This window comes from Gadus chalcogrammus, chromosome 1, assembly GCF_026213295.1.
Source record: "Gadus chalcogrammus isolate NIFS_2021 chromosome 1, NIFS_Gcha_1.0, whole genome shotgun sequence".
Lineage (NCBI taxonomy): Eukaryota > Metazoa > Chordata > Actinopteri > Gadiformes > Gadidae > Gadus > Gadus chalcogrammus.
The window spans coordinates 11,544,423-11,566,397 of NC_079412.1; the positions used below are offsets into that span (position 1 = coordinate 11,544,423).

Here is a 21,975-nt window from a genome sequence, read left to right on the forward strand (position 1 = left end):
TCCATATTGCATCAATTGTTAAATATGTTTTATCTTATCTTGTATTATTCTTATACTTATCTTAAAATTTATATAGCCGATTGTTGTTTGGCATTATTGGGATCATAACTCAGTCTTTACAGAGCCGTGGAATCACCTCCCTAGTGGCAGCCCATCAACTATTAAGAAGCAAACAAAGAAGCTCTTATCCCTTGTTAAATACTGCCTCTAAGATGAGGAGTAGGAAGTTGTCTGAGCAATTATTCAATCGACATTGCTTAAAAAATGTACGCAATCCCTGATCGGCAAACGGCGACCTCCTGTGTTGGTTACATTTATTGCGCCAAACAGTTTTTCCTTTCAATAAGTAGTTCAATTGATATGATGTGATTATAATCATTATTTAATAGCTCATGTCATATAACCTTAATTTAGAAGGAAAGAGAGGTTACATCCAAATACCAAATACGCCAAAAAAATAAACAACTCCCAAACTGAGTAAAAAATAACCACCCTGACGAAGGGACGAAGGCCTATATGTTAAATATAAAACAAATACGAGTTGGTGAAAGGATGTGCATTCACGAGGCCATGCATTTCGTGCAGTCATAACAAACCCAAAGGGCAGTCCTACAAAAACTTTTCTTGCCCCATGTAAGATCACTTTAAGAGCGTCAGCGGTCACATGTCAGAATTAAACAGACATGTGCCAACTGGCCAGTTTCAGACACTTGGAAAAGAAAGTTTGACAAGACAAGTTGCGGACTTTAAAAGTAGATATAAGCGAAAGGATTGATTCACCATAAGAGGATATTGATATCATAAAGAGCGATGGAATCTGTAGCCCAGGTAATAATATTTATAACATCGACACAACTTTTTGCAACATAATGTGTATTGCATGTCTATTATAGTAAATGTATATCTTTCATCATCATCAGACAATTCTGACGTCGAGATTCTCTCTTGACTTGGGGCCATTGAAGGAGCCCCTTGCATTCATCCGAGTTCTGGAATTGGTATGTTTTATTCACATTTAATGTAGGCCGGTCACTGTTATAGACAAGTCAGAATTTAAATGGATTATCTAGTTCGTCTTGTGACTTGTAACACACCCAGATGGGCGCTGGGATGCATGTGTTAATGTTCAGCAGGTAGCTAGTTAGTTTTAAATGGATGGATATGATATAGTTGTTAACGCTTCATTTGTATAATGTTAATATAAAGTGTGCACACCCGTTGGCGATCGCTAGAGACAGCAAGCAGGTAAAAAGCATAGTAAAAACAGTATTTTTAGGGCTGGATTTTCCGATGTTGATAAGTTTAACTTTAGATTTCTACATACCATAGTTTGATATTAGTACATCCTGTTCCTACAACTACGAAAAAGAACACTAATATGGTGTCATGTATTGGTATCAATCAATTTCCTCTACAAATGCGTGAAAGTGGTCTTAACCCCAAAATTGCCTTGTTTGGGTTGCCTTTCCTGCTGACGCTTTCTTTGATTTGGCAGATATTCTCCATATTTGCATTTGCAACAACTGCAGGATTTTCTGGTACCACAAGTATCAACGTGCAATGCAAAGGAAGCGTCAACGAGGAAATATTTGCCAGTTTTAACTACCCATTTAGGTTTGTTTGTGCTATCATTTCAATCATTCTCATTGTCTCGCCCAAGTCCGGGCTGGTTGGTTGATATGTTTGGCATATGTTCATGACTTAATGGCAATGTTAATGTTTCTCCTACTTTAGGTTGATGCAGCATTCTTACACAGTCCCTACCTGTAAGAATGGCACCACTGAGTCTTTCCTTATTGGCAACTACTCTTCGTCAGCAGAGTTCTTTGTCTCCATCGGGGTGCTGTCCTTCCTCTACAGCACAGCCTCGTTGGTCCTCTATCTGGGCTTCGAACACCTGTACAGGAAGACAAGCCGCGGTCCTGTTGTGGTATGTGCCAATTATCCGGCTTTGACGTGGTTTTTAATTTTATTCTTTCTGGTCCATGAAATGGCGAGCGATCTGCTTATTGTGTGTTGATATATGCGCTTCATAGAGGACTTCAAGTGAGGCCCTTTCATTCTGGGGGCAGGCCAGAGAGAGATAGTGAAGGCACTTGACAGCGCTTGGCAAATGAAACCCAGAAAAATGTCTGTTCCCCATTTTAAAACTACTGCGAGATCTGCTTAAGCTTGAACCCACGTTGAAAATTGGTTAACCTTTACTCTCTATCTCCCGCTCTGTAAGTCTGCTTGCCACAAGTGTCATCATATTAAATTGTTTATATTGCTTAATCTGTGCTGTGACTTTTCTGTTTCTCTGCAAGGATCTGTTTGTGACTGCAGCCCTGGCCTTCCTGTGGTTGGTTTCGTCTTCGGCTTGGGGCAAAGGTCTGACTGATGTCAAGTGGGCCACTAGCCCCACAAGCATAGTAGCACTTAGTGATGTCTGCAGGTCTGACGGAAATTGCACGGCGGGCAGTGGGCCCCACATGGGCCGTCTCAACGCCTCGGTGGTGAGCTACGTCGTCGCGTCATCTTATATTCAACCCTGAAGTTATGATCCCTGTAGCGTCTGGTTTGATTGTATGCTTCGATTGTTCTCAACCTCACTTGTAACTCGCTTTACGTTAAAGTGACTAAACGATTCAATGTTCAATTTAAATGAAGTGAATGTGTATGCAGTAAATCATATGCCAGACACTCGCATACTCTCAATAATTTGTGATTTCTGCCCCCCTGTCACCTTATTTCTATTTGGCAGATTTTTGGCTTCCTCAACCTCATTCTGTGGGGAAGCAACTGTTGGTTCATTTATAAGGAAACACCTTTCCACAAGTCAGCCAATCAGCCAGAAGACGCGGAGGCGAGAGGCCCGCCCACTTAACCACAAAACTTCCTGATCTCAACCGTTGTATATGTGTCACTCTTCTGCTACGGACTGCTTTTCATTTTTTCGATTGTTTCAAGTGTTTGACTCGCCCAGTATTTTGTGTTTTTTTTTACATTGCTACTAATTAATGTAGCCATTTCTCTTGAGTTACAGTCACTTGCTTAATGAGTAAGCAAAGGGTTTTAACCTGCATATAAACATTTGTTTAGTAAGTTTATTTAAAGATTTGAGGTGTTTTCTAAATATTATCAGAAGATTTTGTTGTGCCAACAATGTTAAGTGTTTATCTATATATATGATGCATGTTAGCTGTTAAAAATTAGTCGCACACCATTTCAGTAAAATCGTATTCAGAAACGAAGTTATTAAAAATGTATCCTATGTAGGATTATAACATATTGTCTTGTTAAATTGCGGTTAGTAATAACGATGCAAAATGTCTAACCAACTAATTACTTGATTTATCATCATTGTTTTAATCCATATGTTAGTTATGAAGACCTAATGTTTATTTCTTGAAAGTTGTTTGTGTTTTTTTTGGTAAACATTTTTTTGGATACTTCCCTTATGCATCGTGGTTTTCATAATTAAAAGGAAAAGCTGCTTTTGCTTACTGAATTGTATGAAATCTATTTAATTATATGCATAATTTCTTAAGTATTTTTCACACAAAATATATGTCGAGATATGGAAATATCTGCATTAACAGACAATAATCCAATGCGAACACGAGTTTCATGCTGTGGTGTAATGACGTAAAGGTATCGCGTGGACAGATGGCGTCAACTCGTGAACGCGCAAGAGCAGCAATGGCCACTTTGGATCGGCTCAATCCTAATATCGACCATGTTGGTTTAAACTGGAGTTGTTGGATAGATAAATGGAATATTTTAACAGATAAAGGTGAGTGAAGAAAACACCCCAAACGCTGTATATAATCGCATTATGTTGTCTTTGTACTGTGATTAATGTCTGCGATACCCAGTAAACAACCCAAACAAAAGACCCACTGGGTCCTAGTGCAGGATATGTTACAAGTATTGTGAATTTGCTAGCCGGTAAGTGCTCAGCTGTTATAATAACCTTGATCAAACTTAGTTTCTCGTGACAATTCAACTTCAAAAGGCATCGCAACAATAATTTAATTCTGATGATATACAGTAGGCCTACATTGTGCCCGCTGTCAAACTACATGTACACACTACATAAGTAGGCTACATGTAAACTACAAATCAAAACAAAGCTTCTGCATCTGATGTTTAAACGTTTAAAGAATATATATGGTCCTCAATCTAAAACATATGACCGTAAATTATGACCTCGGGTTTCCAAATCCCATCAGACGTGTTTCCCTTGCATTCAGGTGGATCTAAAGAGGAAGACTACGTTGATGAGAGCAGAGGCAGCGACACGATGACCCTCTCCAAAGAAGGTGCGGGTGATGGGGTGTATTTCAAACCACCAACTTCATCCAAACGAACCAAAGCGAATTACCTCACGGTTTTTCTTTTCTGAAATGTATTTAGTCAAACATATTTTTGATTTTCTTTCTACAGATATGAAAATCTATGGCTACTGCCCGGCCCTTGACAACTTCTACCTGGTGGTGTGCAGCCACTGTGGGCAGTTAGTCAAACCCCAGGCGTTCGAGGCTCACTGTGAGAGGCGCCATGGTGCCCTCATCAAAATGTGCAACCCATCGTCTTGCTTAGCCGACAAGCAATGCCCCCGGCCCGGGCGCCAGTCCGTGATACCATCCTCGAGAGAGAAACACAAAAAGGTGGAAACTCAGGAGGCTGGCGGCTTCTCCAAACCAGCAACCGCACCCCAGCACAGAACCACCAAAGTCCTGACGGAAGAGGCCAGGTACTACACAGGCCTGTGCTGGACCGCAATAATGTTGGAGCACCATTTTGTGTGACAAGAATTACTATAACTTGTTTTGTCAAAATGACCGGTTTTGCACTGTTTGTGTTTGCCGGTGGTTAGAAGCTGCAGTACATCATATAAAAACACATTTTTATATGTACAGAAAAGCACTCTGGTAACCCTTGCATCCTTAAACATCCAGCCACCAACAGTGATGTACAATGAATGGATCCAACGATGTATTATCTGTATTTCTTCCCACGTGTCGTGGTTACTTCCTCTCAGTTCACCGTCAGTCAAGACTTCAGGTCCTCAGGAAGCCCCGCCCTCATCGCCATGCCCCTCCCCCTCTAATACCAGGGCTCCTCCCCGGGACCACCCACCCCTGACCCCGGGGGCGCTCGTCTCCTCTTCCTCGTCGTCACACTTCTCCGCCACAACCTCGGAGAGACCGAAGACGGACACGGGGCCCTCAGGAACCACTCAGAGTCCTCTGCCTGAGGGCCTGAGGACCTACAGTCGGACTCATAAGAAAGTCTACAGTAAGTTTTGTGGCAGTGGGTGGATCTGTTTTTGATTGTGCATGTCCTTGGGGATAATACTCTATATGGTAACAATGAAGCATTTGGTTTTGTATTCATCTTTCTAGTGAAGGGGTGTCAAGTGATTAATCTCAGCTAGTACAGCACGTCTTTCTTTGGTCAATGCTGTTCGCTGACTAACCCGCTGGCTACTGTGTTTGTTTTTTCGTTCCCCAGAGAAGGAATGCGATCCGGACAGACACTGCGGGGTGCTGGATCCAGCTAGGAAGACGCTCTGCACGCGACAGCTTATGTGCAATGTAATACACCCCATCTGTAGTACTGTCGATTACTTTAATGTAGTGCTGTAATACGATTTAATACTAGTACTGTAGTACTGTAACACTTTAAGATAATCAATCTAGAATTTACTTTAATATCAGCTGTAATGCTCTAATACATTTATCATCATCTCTAATAGTGTCAATTTGCTGTAAGATACTTTAATAGCATCTTAAATACACTTTCATAGCATCCTCACTGTAAGCCAATCGCAAGCTATCATCATGCGTAGAGCATTTAAAACAGTGGAGGAAATGTCTTGGTTCCTTCCGCAATGCACCCCGTTGTAAAGTGGTGTCGTAGCAGGGACAATCCCAGCCCGTAAGCACTGCTTGTCATTTTCTTGTGTGAGGTATCTTGGTATGCCCAAGTTCCCAGTGTGATAACTATGCCTTTTTTGGCAGATTAATACTCAGACCCAAAAAGCAAAAAGACTAGGGTGAAACAAATTCTAATGAAATTAGAAATTAAAATTAGAAACTAAAGTTTCCCAGCCTCTCTTTACTTACCAAGCGTGATTTCCTCCATCGTAGATCCACTCCATCCACCAGCGGAGGAGGGTGGAAGGCCGGAGCAGGCCGTTGGACCAGCTGCTGCTGGAGCAGAGGGCCAGCTCTTCAGGCAGCGACGTGGACAAACTCTCAGCCAGTGAGGACTCGCCGACGCCATATCTCCAGAAGCCTCAGGACCCGGCCACGCCCAAGCACGTGAAACGCGGCCCCGGCACCAACTGCCCCATCCTCTGGTATCGCATACTCATGAATATGATGTTCTGAGATACTGGGCAGGGAAAATCAGCACATTATGGTTATACGTGTAAACAGGTTAGGAGCGGATCTCTCAACGTTTAATCTATTGACAAGTGGATATGTACATTCTGCATGGCTGGTTGTGTTTTCTTTTTAATACACACCCAGGGGAGTCTTGTTTGTACCAGGGTGTATTACCAATAAGCCCCTCCACTCCTCTGGTTCGCCCTTTGACCTTTCCTGTGAGGCGTGGTGCTCATGTGTCGCTCTGGCTGGCTCCGCAGGTCCAGGGAGCCGTCCCGGAGGGCTGCCGAGGAGGAGGGTGACGCTGCGGTGGAGGTGGAGATCCAGCACCCCTACCCCTTCAACCAGAGCCTGCCCTCCAGTGGGGAGAGCGACGAGGAGGAGGAGGAGGAGGAAGGCGGAGAGAGAGAGGAGGAGGCAGACCCTCAGGAGGAGGAGGAGGAGAATGGAGATATTCCCGCCACTCCCTGGCACCCCAAGCCTCTCGGAGTGAGTGCTGAAACCTGCTCCCGACTCCCAGTAGCAGTTTGTAGAAAGTGATTTGCATTGGCTTGAAAGCTAATGTTAGGTTAACCAAATCAATCTCACCTCAGCTCCGGTGTTCCTTTCCCATTTTTTGAATATGATATGAATATACTGCCCTGCTCGACTGCTGACCAACTGATCGATGCATTTTCTCTTTTTTTTAGTTATGCACTTTTGGAAGCCATACTTTGGGTTGTAGCGTATTCACCTTTGACCGACGCCTGCATCACCTGCGGTTCGCCCTCAGCGACATGGTGGAGCAGCACGTGAACGCCCCTCTGTGGAAGTGAGTCTGTTGTCACGGGGAACACGGCAGCCCTGGTTCAAGGGGGGCAGTGTGTTGTAGTGGGGTTGGGGAGTTTGACGTTTGATAAGTGAGCGCAATACTCCACTTGTTCTCCGTGCTGGAAGACGGCGAGGACTGATGATTATTATTATCACATTATGATGTGATTATGTCTGACATAATAACTAGTTTATGTTAAACTTCGACTTTCACTGGGCTCGTCCTCCAGACAAGGACACAGGGCGCTGATGTTGGAGAACTGGTTTATTGTTGACAGTGATGCATAAGCTGGTGCTCCGTGTTGCCATGCAGCACAACTCCCTCAGTGTTCGCGGTGATGGCTTGTTTAACCGGTACACCTTGATTTCTCAGGTGTGCGGCCTCACCCAGCCCCAGAGTCTAATCAGTCTGACTCGGGTCGGGTGAGGCTGCATAAACCAGCCATCGTACACACGCACACTTCCCATGGAAATATCATCCATTAGAATACCCATCCTCCTTATTGAATCAGAGACGGAGACAAACGCAATTTGGATTCTTCTATTTGTCTGGCACATATTTCGGAACTTACATTGAAGCTGACTTTGACTTTGACTTTTGAATACATACATACTGTAGCCCTGTAAGGCTGATAAAACACGTGATGGGATTGAGTGTGTTTTCATCAGGCTTCAATGGCATGCAAATTGCAGTGTGTTGACGGGCCCTAGCATCACGTGTCAACATCCCGTGTCCTCAGGAGGATACCTCAGGTTCCAGCTGGGCTCCAGTCCCGTCACCCCGCCCCCGCCGCCCAGGGCTCGGCCATCAGACCCAGAACCTCCTCCTGCGGCTCGCCCAGCTCCCCCTCCTCAGGACCCTCCAGACCCAGGGGAAACCTCCCGGGCGGCGGGTCACCCCGCGCCGCTGGACCCTACCCCACCCGGCTCCCCGGGGGGCGACCGGGCCGGGCACCCCCCAAAGTGCGAGCGCCGGTTCCCATGGTGACCCAAAGCAGCGTCAGGACGTTCCCTCCCCACGTGAAGAGAGACCAGCGGCGGTGTTCCCCCACACCTCCCCTCCACCCCCAGGTCACGCCCCCTCGCGGACCGGCCAACAGACACCGACCCCCCGCAGGATCAAAGCCGTCGGACCCGGGCTCCCCGTCGCCGAGCAGCGGCTGCAGTCGGGCCGCCGCCTTCGCTCCGCCGCCGCACTCCACCCTGCGTCGCGGGGCCGGGGGACCGGAGCTCAGGGGCCCCACGCAGAAGCGCAAGATGAGCGGCTCCGAGGGGCTGGCCAGCGGCCCCCGCCCCCAGCCCAGGAGCTCCGCCCAGTCCCGTCACCTGGCTGGTCAGCCGCCCTCCGGCCTGTTCGCCTGGAGGAAGGGGACCCGGGTGGGCGCTGGCCCTGGAGACTAGCCTGGACCTCTGCAGGGTAGGTCCACAGGGGAGTATGGGCTCCGGCTGTACTATACAGTAGACTGGCTGTTGCGCACATTACTAGTAGGCCCCAAGGATGGATTCTAGACATTAAGTCATTTTAGGAGATACTTTCATCAAAAGCAACCGGAATTGAATTGAGATGGAAGCCGTTTTGGTTTGGAATCAAAACACCTAGGCTAGTACACGGCCCAATATTTCACAACTGATATTTGTGTGTTGCAATGTTCTGGGATTCTTAAAAATGTTGATACTGACGAAGGCTGTTTGGTTTTCTTGTTGTAGTGGCAGACAAGAAACGAGATCGAGAGAAAATTCACCTTCACGACCACTTGGAGGAAGAGCCTAGGACAGCCTCTGTGTGTGTGTGTGTGTGTGTGTGTGTGTATGTGTGTGTGTGTGTGTGTGTGTGTGTGTGTGTGTGTGTGTGTGTGTGTGTGTGTGTGTGTGTGTGTGTGTGTGTGTGTGTGTGTGTGTGTGTGTAATATATTTTTGTTTGTACATATACATTTTACAATTGTGATTTTGACATGAGTGCATGTGCGGATTTTGTCAACACAAGACCTCACAAGACCTGCGATATGTGGGTCTGACTAAACATACTAAAGTGGTAATCTCGAAGAATTGCATGTAAATAAATGTCAGTGAAGTCTATCTATTGTCGAATGAGGTAACACAATAGTCATTGAGCCTATGTCCCACTGATGGAAGCCCTTGCACTTGCAGAATTATGAATGTTACGAACTAGGTGTTTGTTGCACCCCTGTTGGTATCTCTGAGAAAAAATACTGCTTATCGCCAAAGGTGTCGCTAATGAGAAAGAAACTGAAATCTTCGAGATTGCCACTTCAGTGTTTATTATTGCAATGATTCACACTATTGGTATACGTGGTGATATGGGTTATAGCTGGATTATTTTGTATGGACATGAAATACCTCAATCTATGTGTTAAGCTGCTAAAGTTAAATCTCACTATGGAAACTAAATATCAAGAAACATTTATTCATCAATGAAAATCCCTAAGAATAAGGTGCTCAGTACTTTGTACACATTCATTTGACAGTGTTACTACACGTTTATTTCAGTGTTACTCTACTGTAGTGTTGTAATAGGCTGAAATGGTGTACGTTAGGCTACCATTAATTATCAGGGAATTAAACAAATGTAGGATTACATTTGTTTGTTGCTTAACATTGCTATCTGGTGGTAAAATAAATCGTTTAATTGAATTTGCTTTATCTGAATTTATTGTTATGATATCTTGTCATCATTCTATTAAAACATTTTGAAATGTGTATTTTCCAGTTTTTTTTACTATCTGCATATTTCATGCAGTGATGAGGGATGCCTTGGTTATACTGTAAATTATAATTATGATTTTGGGGCATTTGCTAGCCTCGTGAGTCCACCCAGATATCTTGATACACATTGGGGCGTGTTCTTTAGTTTCTTGAGCATCGCAATTAATTACGATGAATTTTTTCCAGATAAAGCGCTGTGCGTTATATTTCGACCATTGTTTGGTTGCTCCCTGTCGGTCGGTTCTATAACAAATGTATTTCTAAAGGCAATAGGAATATCGTGACCTGCTGATTCGTGCGTAATACGATCCATTTTATTGTTGACGTATTGCATTAAGCGTTGTTTGCCACTAGATAGCGCCAAATAACGTGTTATCCAACTTCAGATTATCGTTTGAAACTTTTTCGTATTTCAAACATAGCTATCATATCAATTAAATATAGTATATTTCAAACTAGCTATCATATGATAGCTAGTTTGAAATACGAAAAAGTAAATGTGTCTATCCTTTTTAGAACTTTTTTGGTTATCGCAGAAAATGTGAAATTTCTGCGACACAATATGTATAAGGAAATTCATGTTTAATATAGAAAACGATTGAGGTTTGGGGGCTGCAGAGCCTACATCATGGACATTATTATATCCATTTATTTAGTTTGAGTCGAGCTGCAAATCATGTCATCGATCAAAGGCAGAATATCGCATTGCCACCTAATAGAGCAACTGTTTTGAATACAGTTGTGCAAATTGTGTGAATAAAGCCTTTAATACTTCACGTAAAATCTAAAAGTTATTTATTGAATAGGTGCAGACATTATAAACAGAAGTCATGCATTGTAGTGCATACGAACCATCTGCCTGATATCTCATTGTCATGATGTGTGTTCTTGTGACTGTCAGGTCTTTAGGAAGGAACATGTCCTCCTAGACTAGAGGTATGAATAGAGCCTGTACTTGGAACAGAGCCTCCTTTATAGGCTGCCCGTAGTCAGCAGGGAGGGCCTGGGATTTAGTCTCGCACAACAAACAGGGTCAACACAACACAACCCAACAGAGGGATCGGCACAACCTGTAAAACACAAATCCTTTATTCAATTAAATATAGTATCTTCTACAGTATCATCTATTCGTTTACACAGTCCGAGGAGCTCTTGAGCATACCATGCAAAAGCCATTCATCTATACTGGCAAGACCAAAAACAACCAAGTCAAAAACCAACCAACTCATACTGAAGATGTGGCAATATAGGTTTCTTTAGATTTTACTGATAATCCTTTCATAGTTACTACTTGGAAACGACAGGTATTACATATCCTATTCCTCAAGTCAACTTTAGGTGGAAGGAGGAGGCTGTTTGTGTTTGTGTTTTGAGGGCCTACACACTGAAGCCTGTGTGACAGTCTGTTTAATGTGTCCATGTCTAGTAATGTTTGTGTAATCACATTGACACATCACGCCAGGTCAGGGGTATTTTCTGCACGGGTAGCAATATAAAAGTCTGACATGTGAAGATTTACTGTACTTTATTTTTTCAAAGCCCTGGTATTGTTTGGAAATTATCAAAGCACCGGTGTAGAAGAGATTATCGGTCATAAAAAAACCTGAAAATCAATCCTACGCTGTGTAATTTATCATTTTACCATATAATTGTATTATTATTTACTAACAATGATCATTGAAGAATTATTCTTCATAGATATTCTTATGTATCTAATTGCAGAACCCTAATAAAAACAAAATCAGCTTGCCTACATAGAGAAAAAAACACTGATACCAAAGAGTCAAGGTTACCATAGAAACAGCTGACCTTACCCCGTCTTCAGACAGAAAGCAAAAGGAGGACTGACATTTTGATGAAACAACAATACTCTTAGTCGGCTACATTGTCCAAACATAACCATTGAACACGGAAAAGTGAGGATCAACACATAGGTCAACAGGCCACAGAAAGGAATAGCTGCTTGAGAGGAATTATACAGAACACATTAGGATTTGTTTGAATAACACTAGAGACACTCGACACACAGGTGAAGCTCCTCATTAGGGAACCGACTGTAAAAATAACAACTTTAAACACCCATTAGCCAAGGCAGACTTTGGCTTGATAAGTCGAGAACAGGTCCCCCATTTGAAAAGCTCTATGTCAACTCTAATGTTACAGCAGGTAACCTATATTCACAAACCCAAATCTCTATTACAAAACTCCTTAAAACCTCAGGCTCCTTATTCCACACATCCCAGTTTTGACAGCATACCAGACTCCTCAGGAGTATAACACTGGGTCAATCTTAGGTTCACGCAGATAGTTTTTTGTAGTGGAGTTCAAAGTACTTAGATTCCTTGTTATAAGACAGGTAAACATTTCTGGTGAATTTAACTTTCCTCAGGCTTATTGTATAAGCTAAGCTTCTCATAACTGTCGAACACGTGTGTGTTTGTGCTTTTGTGTGTGTGGGGGGGGGGGACATTATGACTCAGGTGACCCCTCTCTGATAAGTGTGTCTTTCTTTGGTCTCACACAGGAACACACACACAAACACACACACTAAGTTAATGCCAAAGGATGTTTCATTTTTATACCAAGCAGTCACGCGTCCAGCCACAGAACAATCTGTTTAAAAGTAAGAGACTGTGGAGACCACAGGAGTCGGTGAGCATGTGATCTTCCCAGCGTCGTTACATTTATCTCGGAATGATTTAATTAGAATTGAAGATTACCAGCAAAAACGTATTGTTAGTTACACAGTCCAGATGTGATAAAAAGAAAAAGGCAATGTTTTTTGTGAGCCCCAGGCATTTCGCTCGCATTCATTGTCTGGCTAAATTGGCGCTGTTGAATTTGCAGATAGGCATGTAATAAGATGCACAAATCAGACAACTCACACACAAACGCACACACAAACGCACACACACGCACACACACACACACACACACACACACACACACACACACACACACACACACACACACACACACACACACACACACACGTTGGATGGAGGCCGTTGCTTTGTGCAGTGACTCATGACAGCAAGACTGACTCTCTCTTTTCTGCTCCTACAAAGTGAATGATCATACTATCAAACAATGTAATTAGCTCTTAGTCACACAGGTAGTCCTGTACCATAACACAAATAAGCATGAAATGACACCGCTCTTTTTAGTCGATGTGCCCAGACAGAAACTAGGTATAGGTTTCCAATGAGAAATGTGTAAATGTCATAACATTTGACCTTTGACTACCGGCAAGCATGGCCTTTCTAAATAGTAGACATATCAGCATTTGAAGTAAGTGCATGTAGGGAATACATACACAATACACAATAATGACAGGAGCCTTAAGCATTTGTTAGGTATTTTAAACCTCTTCATAGCATGATCAAAGAAAGTAACATGAGCTGTCTAAGAGGAGAGTTACTCTGTTGTACAAGGAGGAACCTCCCTGGGACTCTACCACAATGAGAAGCCTGTTCCTACGATGTATAGGAAGGAACACAGAACCTTACTCTGTAAAGAATGGATCAGAAGGTTATTAATACGTTCTAAAAAATAATAACAGGCCCGTTCCGAAAAACATCTTTCCATGTCAAAGTTCTAAATGTGACTTTCTTTCTGTATAAGGCTTAACATTTAACTTTTAGTTTCCAGCAGCTGTACTATAACTAAATACTAAAACATTTGGATCAATACAAAAATCTCATCCATCTATCAGCCTACCATTGGAAGCTATTCCATACATCTGAAGAGAAATAAGAGGCAAATAAAACTCGCTTCTAATCAATATATATTAAGTGATAGACTACATGAATACAAGAACAACAAGCATGAGGAGTGCTGTCGTACGCTTCATAGGACCTAGATTACGTTTAACCTATTCTACTTCATCAAAGTGTCTGTGCTACTACTATGTTCATGTCAAACTGGACACATATCAGTGCTTCCCCTAGGATTCCTATCCAGCAGAGGTGCCGAGGGGTGCGTGAGGTGCACTACCCTGCTGATGTGCACGGTACTGATGTGCATGTGCACGGTTCTGATGTGCATGTGCCCGGTTCTGATGTGCGTGTGCACGGCGCTGATCTGCACAGTGCTGATGAGAATTATGCGGGCAAAAAGCGTTCGTAAAAGCCCAGATGCCCTTAGGATTCTGATACATTTCCATCAGATAGAGTGTGAATGCACCATAAACACGAGGAATTGTATTTGCGATTAATGTTAGCACAGATATAGTTTTCAGTCTGCGATTTGTCGCAATCCATCTTGGCTTTGGACTTGGCTTGGTCTTCTCTTCTGAAGCATCACATATATTGGCTACTTTCTATTATCAAGTCACTCGTGGCTTACATTTTCTCCTAATGCTTCCTACATTAAGTCTAAAGCCATTCATGAGCTAATGCGCCCTACAATATCCTCATGCGTCTCTTATTCTACAGCAGAACTATAGCTGTGGCTGTCAGTATTTTTCTGCATAATTTCTCCAATGCCAATAATGACAATGTATTGAAGGGGGTGCATTAGGGGCCACTATGATATACGTTTTCAAATTAAACTAATAGCATTTTATACGAGCAACATTTTTATGTATATAATAATATATAATGCATGTCTGATTGCAGTGGCACTAGTAATCCAGTGGGGGCAGTGCTGCACCACTGCTGGATGCATGTAGGGGAAACACTGGATAACAAATGGGGCTATGATGAGGGATATCCACATTCTGCCCCATCATCCGTCAGGGCCCAGGGTTTTAAAATAACTCTTGGCATGCTGCTGTTCTACGGCTGATGACTAATAAATAATGACGAATGTTCACCACCGGGTGAACACTGATGTTGGAGCGCTAGTGTTGGTAGAGGAGAGAGGAGGTTAATATATACCGATGCTCTATGATACCAACTGTTCTCATAATGGGGGTTATGAGTCAGCCTCTATGCTAATGCTCTCTCGTGTGTGCTAAGATTTCCTGTTTTCCAATCGAACAAATCTCAATTATCCGTCCATCTTGTCAAAAAATACACCACTTTAGCAACAGCTTGTGTTACTTCCTGAGTGCTAACATCTATCAGAATCCCCCGTTGTACGGTTCACACCCATTCAAATGTTCCGCAGCCCGCTTACATTTCCGGGCTTTCACAGTATGAATAATTAAGTGCTACAGATTCAAACGCTGGATAGGTCCTGTTTGTTGTCCCTGTCGCCGAGCGAGGCGTTTCCCCGAGTCGACCACCGTAGTGTACCCCCCCCCCCCCCCCCTCCTGCGCACCGTCTGTCCCGCCGACCGCACACATGGCTTACATCTCCGCTTCGCAAACACAGCAGATACAGACACCCCACCCGCTGCGGTGTCCATCTCCTCTCCTAGACCACCATGGGGGTGTCCGAGAAGACGGAGCTTATCGACTCGGCGACAGACCTCCTCCTCCGTCCCTTCCCCAGCATGCCGGCCTCCTCGTCCGGCTCCTCCTCGTCCCCGTTGGGGTTGAGCTTGCCATTCTGCCCCCGGAGGTCCTTGGAGTCTATGAAGGCCACGTGTCTGTCCAGCTCCGCCTTCAGCGCGGGGTCGTCGTGCGTGGGAGTGACGCTGATCATGGACGAGTGGATGCTGTCGTCGCCGCCCTTCTTGCCCCGGTCGGGGCAGCAGAAGCAGCGGCAGGGCGTCAGGTACAGGTAGATGAGCACCAGCACGGCGCTGGCCAGGCAGCCCACCAGCGTGGTGTAGGCCGTGTTCAGGGAGTCCCCGCCGGCGTTCATGGTGAAGTTGTGCACCTTCAGCACCACGTACAGCGTCTCGTTGTGGGCCTCGCTCACGGCGAGACACGTGTAGTTCCCCGAGTCCTCCGACCTCACCGGACTGATCTGGAGCCGTCCGTCCGGCAGGACCCGGGCCGTCTGGTTGATGCCCGCCGAGACCACCACGTTCCCGGGCATGAGCCAGGTCTTGGACATGTCCTTGTGCTTGGTGTCGCAGCTCAGGGTCAGCGTCTGCTCCAGGAACGCCTCTTCGTCCGTCTGCTTGAAGGTGCTGCAGTTCATGTAGTCGCTGCTCAGTTCGAAAACGCCCACTAGGGTTTTCGCCGGTGCCGGCGCCGGCAAGTAGCATTGGTAGTCGTCCCTGAAGTCCCGCGCCGAGTTGAGCTTCCGGATGTACCAGTGGGCCAGGAGGCTGTACAGGTCGCACCCGCACACCAGAGGGTTGTTGTGGAAGTAGAGGCCGTTTTTAATCCACGCCGGCAGCGCCTGGAGCTCCGCGACGGGCAGGGCCTTGATGCGATTGGACGACACGTCCAGCAGGATCAGCTTCTCCAGGCGAGACTTGTCGGCCACCAGCTCCAGGGGGAAGCGGGACACTAGGTTCTGGCTCAGGTAGAGCTTCTGCAGGCTGTTGACCCCGGTGAAGGCCAGCCGGTCGATCTGGGAGATGTGGTTGTTGTAGAGCAGCAGGACCTCCAGATGGGCAAGCGGCTCGAAGATGTACTCGTCCAGCAGCCGCAGCTTGTTGGACGACAGGTCCAGGTAGCGCAGCTGCTTCGCGTTCAGGAAGGCCTCCGAGGACAGGAAGTGGAGGCCGTTGTGGCTGAGCAGGAGGTTGTGAAGCTTGTCCAGTTTGTCGTGGGTCCATTCGGCGCGGAGCCGGGTGATTTCGTTGTAGCTGAGGTCCAGCACCACCGTGTAGGGCGGCAGCTCGGTGGGCACGGCCGTCAGGTTCATCTTGGAGCAGCTCACGATGTTGGAGGCGCAGATGCAGGTCTTGTGGCAGTTCAGAGCCGAGCCCGCCGCCCCGGGGATCCACAGCAGGGCCACGGAGAGGCCAAGGAGAACGGACCAGCGCAGGCAGGCCAGGGTCTCCGACATACCACAACCGACACCGGCGGTCTGGTGGAGGGTTTGCAACATGGTGCGAGTTGGTCTGGTTACAGGAGAAGTCCCCCTCTTACTGCGCCCTCCACTCCCAGCCTGGAGCGGCTGCTGGAGGCTTTCCAGGCATGGCTAATTGAGGGCTGCGAGAAAAGAGGAAATGTGCGTGAGGGAAAAACGTGGCTGTTGAGTATGATGTGTATTGTCATGGTTACATTACATACCTTGTAGGTACACACACGCGCGCGCACACACACACGCCGGGCATGTTGGACACATGCATACCTGTTTACAAATCCTACAATTTATTTTCTATATTCTCTCGTTTCCCCGAACTCACAAAGACGCCAGCTCTCCTGCTTTTACATTAACCATGCCTGAAAAATACAGACACATGCATGCCACACACGTTAACACACCATTTCCATCCATACTTTCTTTCCCCCACTTTTATAAATACACAACACACGTTACAATTCACGACCTTACGGAAACTAAATGCAGGCAAAGAAAATATGTCAGCACATTTTAATAAATTAAAGAGCGCGAATTACTTACTTAATAAACAAAGCAATGCTGCACGGTGTGTTTACTCATGCAACGATTCCCGTTAACCATAACCATGGCTCTTATCCTGCATTGCACCATTCTCAAAACCAAACGATCACTTCCTGAAAACACATATGAGTGATGGGGAAAGAGTAAGCTACATCAACAGTGCCTCTATGTACCCACCTTCAACTGGGATAGAGAAATCCGCGATTTAAATTTGAAGAGCCGCTTGTACTGTTTACCGTCTTGTTTCCCGGGGACGGTCCTCTGGAAAAGACAGTGAGCATGTAAGGGCACACGGCGAGATTGGAGAGCACCCGATATCCTCCTCGCCAAATAATCCTGCTTCACGCCGCGGCATCCAACACCAGGTGGGGAAGTACGCCAAAAAAAACACGTAAATACGTAAAATACCAATGACAAACTCCCTTAATGTGGGCCTGTTTTAGACTGCGCGTCGTTATCACAAACCCCAGATCTAGGCGGCCTTCACGTTACGTTTTCTGCAGATAATCAACAGCACGCATCCAGTAGCCTCTCCTCCTCGGCCGTGGAGATGCATAAGCCCAAGCATGCTCTGCTGCTGCCGCGAGAGATTCCCCGTGTCAGATGTTCAACGTGCCACCGTTTTCGTACAGCGCTCCTGCTGCAATGTGCCACACTGGGCTGTTGACGTGAGACGTCCAGATCAAGATGCACGTTGACGGTGCTGTGGACGTGTGAAAGATGGGGGGCTAATCTTGTGCAATGTGCTGTGCGTGAGGTGGACTGGGCTTTCACTGTGTGATTCATTCTAAATACTGAACATGATTAAATAATTGTTCATTGTGGATGATCAATCATTTGGTGCAGAGTGGCTAATTAAAGATGACTCATTTTAACTCACTGGTTTTGTGACGTTTTGCTCTCAATTATTATTAAAAAAAAACATTAAACACTTTGATTTTGGCGAGTAGTATGACTTATTGTGGCAAGAGTATTAATAATAAACTGTAATTATTTATGATATAACTATGTAGTAACATAAGTAGGCAGATGTAAAATGTGTGCTATGTATCAGGTCCATTTCTATATTGAGAATTTAGAGAATTGTAATCACTATTATTGACTGTGTAACTTTTCTTGTTTGGGTAACATATATTGTGTATTACACTCAATTTACAATACACAAAATGGGCTCACTAGAGCAGACCTTAGCTAAAACAGACTTATAGAATCTGAGCTGATTCCAATGACTAATGACGGCTATTTCCGAAATTAGGGGATATGTATATTATATTTCAATTAAATTCAATTCAATTTTATTTGTATAGCCCTTAATCACCATTACAGTCTCAAAGGGCTTAACAGGCCAAATATTTGTGACACCCCCCTTTACCCATGCCCCCACACGGGCAAGAAAAAACTCCCTTGAATCAGCAAGGAAGAAATCTTGAGAAGAAACGCAGTGTAGGGGAGCCCTTCTTCCAGGGATGGTCAGGAGTGCAATTGGTGCATTTTTATCGTATTTGCATCGTATTTGATTAGAAAAAGCAAAAACTGGGTACATTTTTATTATCAAGCCTAAATTGTCAACATTTTTGTTTTTTTTACTGGCAGAAATGGGCTTCCATAGACGTCGCCTCACAAAGAGATTTAAAGAAAATAGGAAGTGGGCGTGGCTGGGAAGGTCAGCTAACAATCATCATGAACTCATTGTTTTGTGACGTCCACTGAAGCACCCTCCATATGCTGATGTGCATGAAAAGTGGACCAATCTGCCCATAACCAACCTCACCAGTTGCAGTGCAGAACTGTACTCCACTTTTGGAGATATTGTGTCCTGAAACCCATTTCAGCCATCGTCACACCTTTTTTTGTCATTTTGCATGAAAAGTTAGGACCTTCTTACTTGGCTCATGACCAACTTACCCACTAAATTCGGTGGAAATCTGTGCTAAACTTCCATAATATCCTGCACACAGACATACAGACAGACACTCAGACAGAGCAAACACATCACCTCATTGGCGGAGGCAATAACTGATAACATCCCCCACTATGGGGCCGCTATTCCCTTAAAACAGGTGCGCATTTATAACAGATGAGGTTGTTTATGTGCATCCGGACACACAACAAAAGCTGAATTGTTAACGCTTTGTGGCTGAGGGTTCAGGGGTCGTTGGCTGTGTGTTTCCGTGTTCACGCTGCGGTGCACTCAGTGTAACTCAAAGTGCTGGGGGGTCTTTTGCAGGGGCTAACACTAGTAATGAGTGTAACAGCCTTCTGACCCACTGAGCTCTCCACCATCGGGACACGAGTGGAGAGAAGGCGAGTGTTTCTCCACATCGCCTGCGACAAAGGCTGCGTTTTGTAGAGTGGATTTACTTCTATCACTCAGTGTTCATTATTTAATCGATGTTGGTATATGGCTGCAAATTGCCCCTTGGGATTTTCAGCAGTTGTACAGTCAGTGCACATGGTAATATTTCCGGCTACTTCCTTCCTTCTGACTGCTCCACTAATGACAGAAGACTGGGATAACTACCCTGACTTTGTTTTTTACATTCATGTTATTTCCTTTTTTTCATAGTTGTTGAAACAATGCAATTTTTTTACTCAACTGTACCCACCCACAGGCTTATGATGAAGATAGTAGGCCTTGGATCTCTTTACACATAGCTTCTGTAGTCTGTGTGTATGAGTGTGTGTGTGTATGTATGTGTCTGTCTATATGTGTGTTTGTGTGTTTGCGTGTGTCCCTGTCTGTGCTCTGCTTGGCAACCACAAAGAGCTCGCTACTTTGCCAATGGACTTCCACTATTTTCTCACAGTATGGAGCCCCCCAGGCCCAGCTGAGGTAGCAGATTAAATCCTCCTCTGACCGTCTAATGCTTCGTTTGGTGGTGGATGAATGCAGGGCTCTCGGCGGCCGGTTGCGTTCATAAACTGTGGAGCTTGTTGTTTGTGTTTCATAGAGAATCAGTTACATCCACACTCTACACGCATAGGATTGTACCTTGATCCATTCCGATATCCTATCCAATCTTGATGAGTGACTTTGGGCAACATCAAGACAAGCAAGGACTCTAAGGTGAAGAAGCCATTTTGTTTTGCAGAAGGTGTCTATTGTCTGGTCAGGTTGGTATATACTGTATACATATTTTGGTTTCCTGCTGAGATTAATTAGAATTGGTAGAGAAAACCTAAAAAAGGCAAAACAATACAATAATGATGTGCATGATATGTACATAATGATAATAACAACAACGACACCCGTTATTTCCTTAACTTCTACTGATTCCCTAACCTAATAAACACACCCTCCACCCCATTCCCCCTCCTGAATATAGCTGCATTAGAGCACCGTTTTACACCAGCCTGGGAGTGGGATCCCGTCTCCCAGACCAGGAGCGGACCATGGAGTAACACAGCACAGCATCTTCTGTGCGGCGCGCCACTCTGTGAATAATGCTCTGTGCTGCCCGCTTCCTGCTTTGATGGGAGAAAGTGTTGCCTGGCAACAGCCTGCAGCCCTTTGTTGACTCTGTGGGGTCACGGCGGCTCTGTAATGGCCTTGGTCACCTCCCCCTCCCACCCTTTTGTCCTGCTGCGTACCTGCGCCGATGAGAACCCAAAGCGAATCAGCTGGAGCTCTATAATGGTGCTGTGTACAGAGGCTGCATCCTTTCCCGCCTGACAACGGTAAACTCATGTTTAGACACACGTTGAACCGTGTTTAGGGCGAGGGACGTGACAGGAGTGCTCACTTGGCGCTCCTTCAAGACTTACGCTCATTGAGTAGTGGAAGCATATCAGGACAAGTGTTCCAAGACGATAGGCTCCTTTTACTGCTGCGCTCCAACCACAGGGAAGCTATTTACCATAGCCGTGGTTTTAATTGGTTTTATTCATACATGGATGCAGATGACACTATGGTAATTTGTGTGTGCCTGCTTCTTTATTGTTTTTACATAAGCATAATCTAGAGGGACACAACACACAGGTGTCTCCAAAGTGTGTGGTTTACAAAACACACACACACACACACACACACACACACACACACACACACACACGCACACGCACACGCACACACACGCACACGCACACGCACACACACACACACACACACACACACACACACACACACACACACACACACACACACACACACGCACACGCACTTGACACACACACACACACACGCAATCACACACGGTTAGTGTTGGTTGTATGTTCTTGTGTTCGGAGTGCTATTTTGAAATACAAGATCAAGGTGTTTTCATTTAACATGTGCATCATAGTTAAGCCTTGACTTCTGTTTTGTTACCTTCAGTTTTCATTCATGAATTCACCTCATTCTGTCTTACAGAAGTGCTTTGGAGTGAAAATTATATAATATTAAATAAAAGTTGACCGTGGGCTGCATCTTTTGTGATTGTCGATAGAAATAAGAACAATATACAGCATCTAACTCAAAACTTTGTCAAGAATTTATGAGCTCTAAATAAATAAGACCTATAGTGGTTGCATGGATTAATGGTTTGTCTCGCCTTGGTAACCTTAGTGTACTGTTAATCTCATGGTGGTTCGAGTTCCCCTTCTTAAAGGTATCCCTTCCCTGTAACTCCACTGAATCAATGTGAGGTCTGCAGGTGCCGCCGGTCTGGTG

General features: G+C 45.0%; 3 protein-coding genes across 9 annotated transcripts; 2 read left to right on the top strand and 1 right to left on the bottom strand.

Moving 5' to 3' along the window:
• Window positions 1-656: 656 nt before the first annotated feature.
• On the top strand, window positions 657-3,484 carry sypl2b (synaptophysin-like 2b). Its single transcript, XM_056589531.1, has 6 exons — window positions 657-828; window positions 921-998; window positions 1,496-1,614; window positions 1,735-1,930; window positions 2,307-2,495; window positions 2,744-3,484. Exons 1-6 carry the CDS (start codon window positions 811-813, stop codon window positions 2,864-2,866), a joined length of 723 nt encoding a protein of 240 aa, XP_056445506.1. The 5' UTR covers window positions 657-810; the 3' UTR covers window positions 2,867-3,484.
• A 125-nt stretch (window positions 3,485-3,609) lies between these two features.
• atxn7l2b (ataxin 7-like 2b) lies at window positions 3,610-10,035 on the top strand. 5 transcript variants are annotated; one of them, XM_056589487.1, is made up of 10 exons: window positions 3,610-3,775; window positions 4,215-4,304; window positions 4,429-4,738; window positions 5,027-5,283; window positions 5,500-5,582; window positions 6,138-6,349; window positions 6,638-6,866; window positions 7,067-7,188; window positions 7,928-8,604; window positions 8,895-10,035. In XM_056589487.1, exons 1-9 carry the CDS (start codon window positions 3,610-3,612, stop codon window positions 8,586-8,588), a joined length of 2,130 nt encoding a protein of 709 aa, XP_056445462.1. In that variant the 3' UTR covers window positions 8,589-8,604; window positions 8,895-10,035. The 5 variants fall into 5 exon arrangements, with proteins under 5 accessions (XP_056445462.1, XP_056445480.1, XP_056445487.1 ...); XM_056589505.1 differs by having other exon boundaries at window positions 6,138-6,307; XM_056589512.1 differs by having other exon boundaries at window positions 5,102-5,283.
• A 5,171-nt stretch (window positions 10,036-15,206) lies between these two features.
• Window positions 15,207-17,955, bottom strand: amigo1 (adhesion molecule with Ig-like domain 1). Of its 3 annotated transcripts, XM_056601930.1 has the most exons (3): window positions 17,820-17,955; window positions 17,505-17,588; window positions 15,207-16,912 (listed from the first exon to the last, which is right to left on the bottom strand). In XM_056601930.1, exon 3 carries the CDS (start codon window positions 16,806-16,808, stop codon window positions 15,273-15,275), a length of 1,536 nt encoding a protein of 511 aa, XP_056457905.1. In that variant the 5' UTR covers window positions 16,809-16,912; window positions 17,505-17,588; window positions 17,820-17,955; the 3' UTR covers window positions 15,207-15,272. The 3 variants fall into 3 exon arrangements, with proteins under 3 accessions (XP_056457905.1, XP_056457912.1, XP_056457921.1); XM_056601937.1 differs by lacking the exons at window positions 17,505-17,588; window positions 17,820-17,955 and adding an exon at window positions 17,328-17,380 and having other exon boundaries at window positions 15,207-17,146; XM_056601946.1 differs by lacking the exons at window positions 17,505-17,588; window positions 17,820-17,955 and adding an exon at window positions 16,994-17,206.
• Window positions 17,956-21,975: the final 4,020 nt, after the last annotated feature.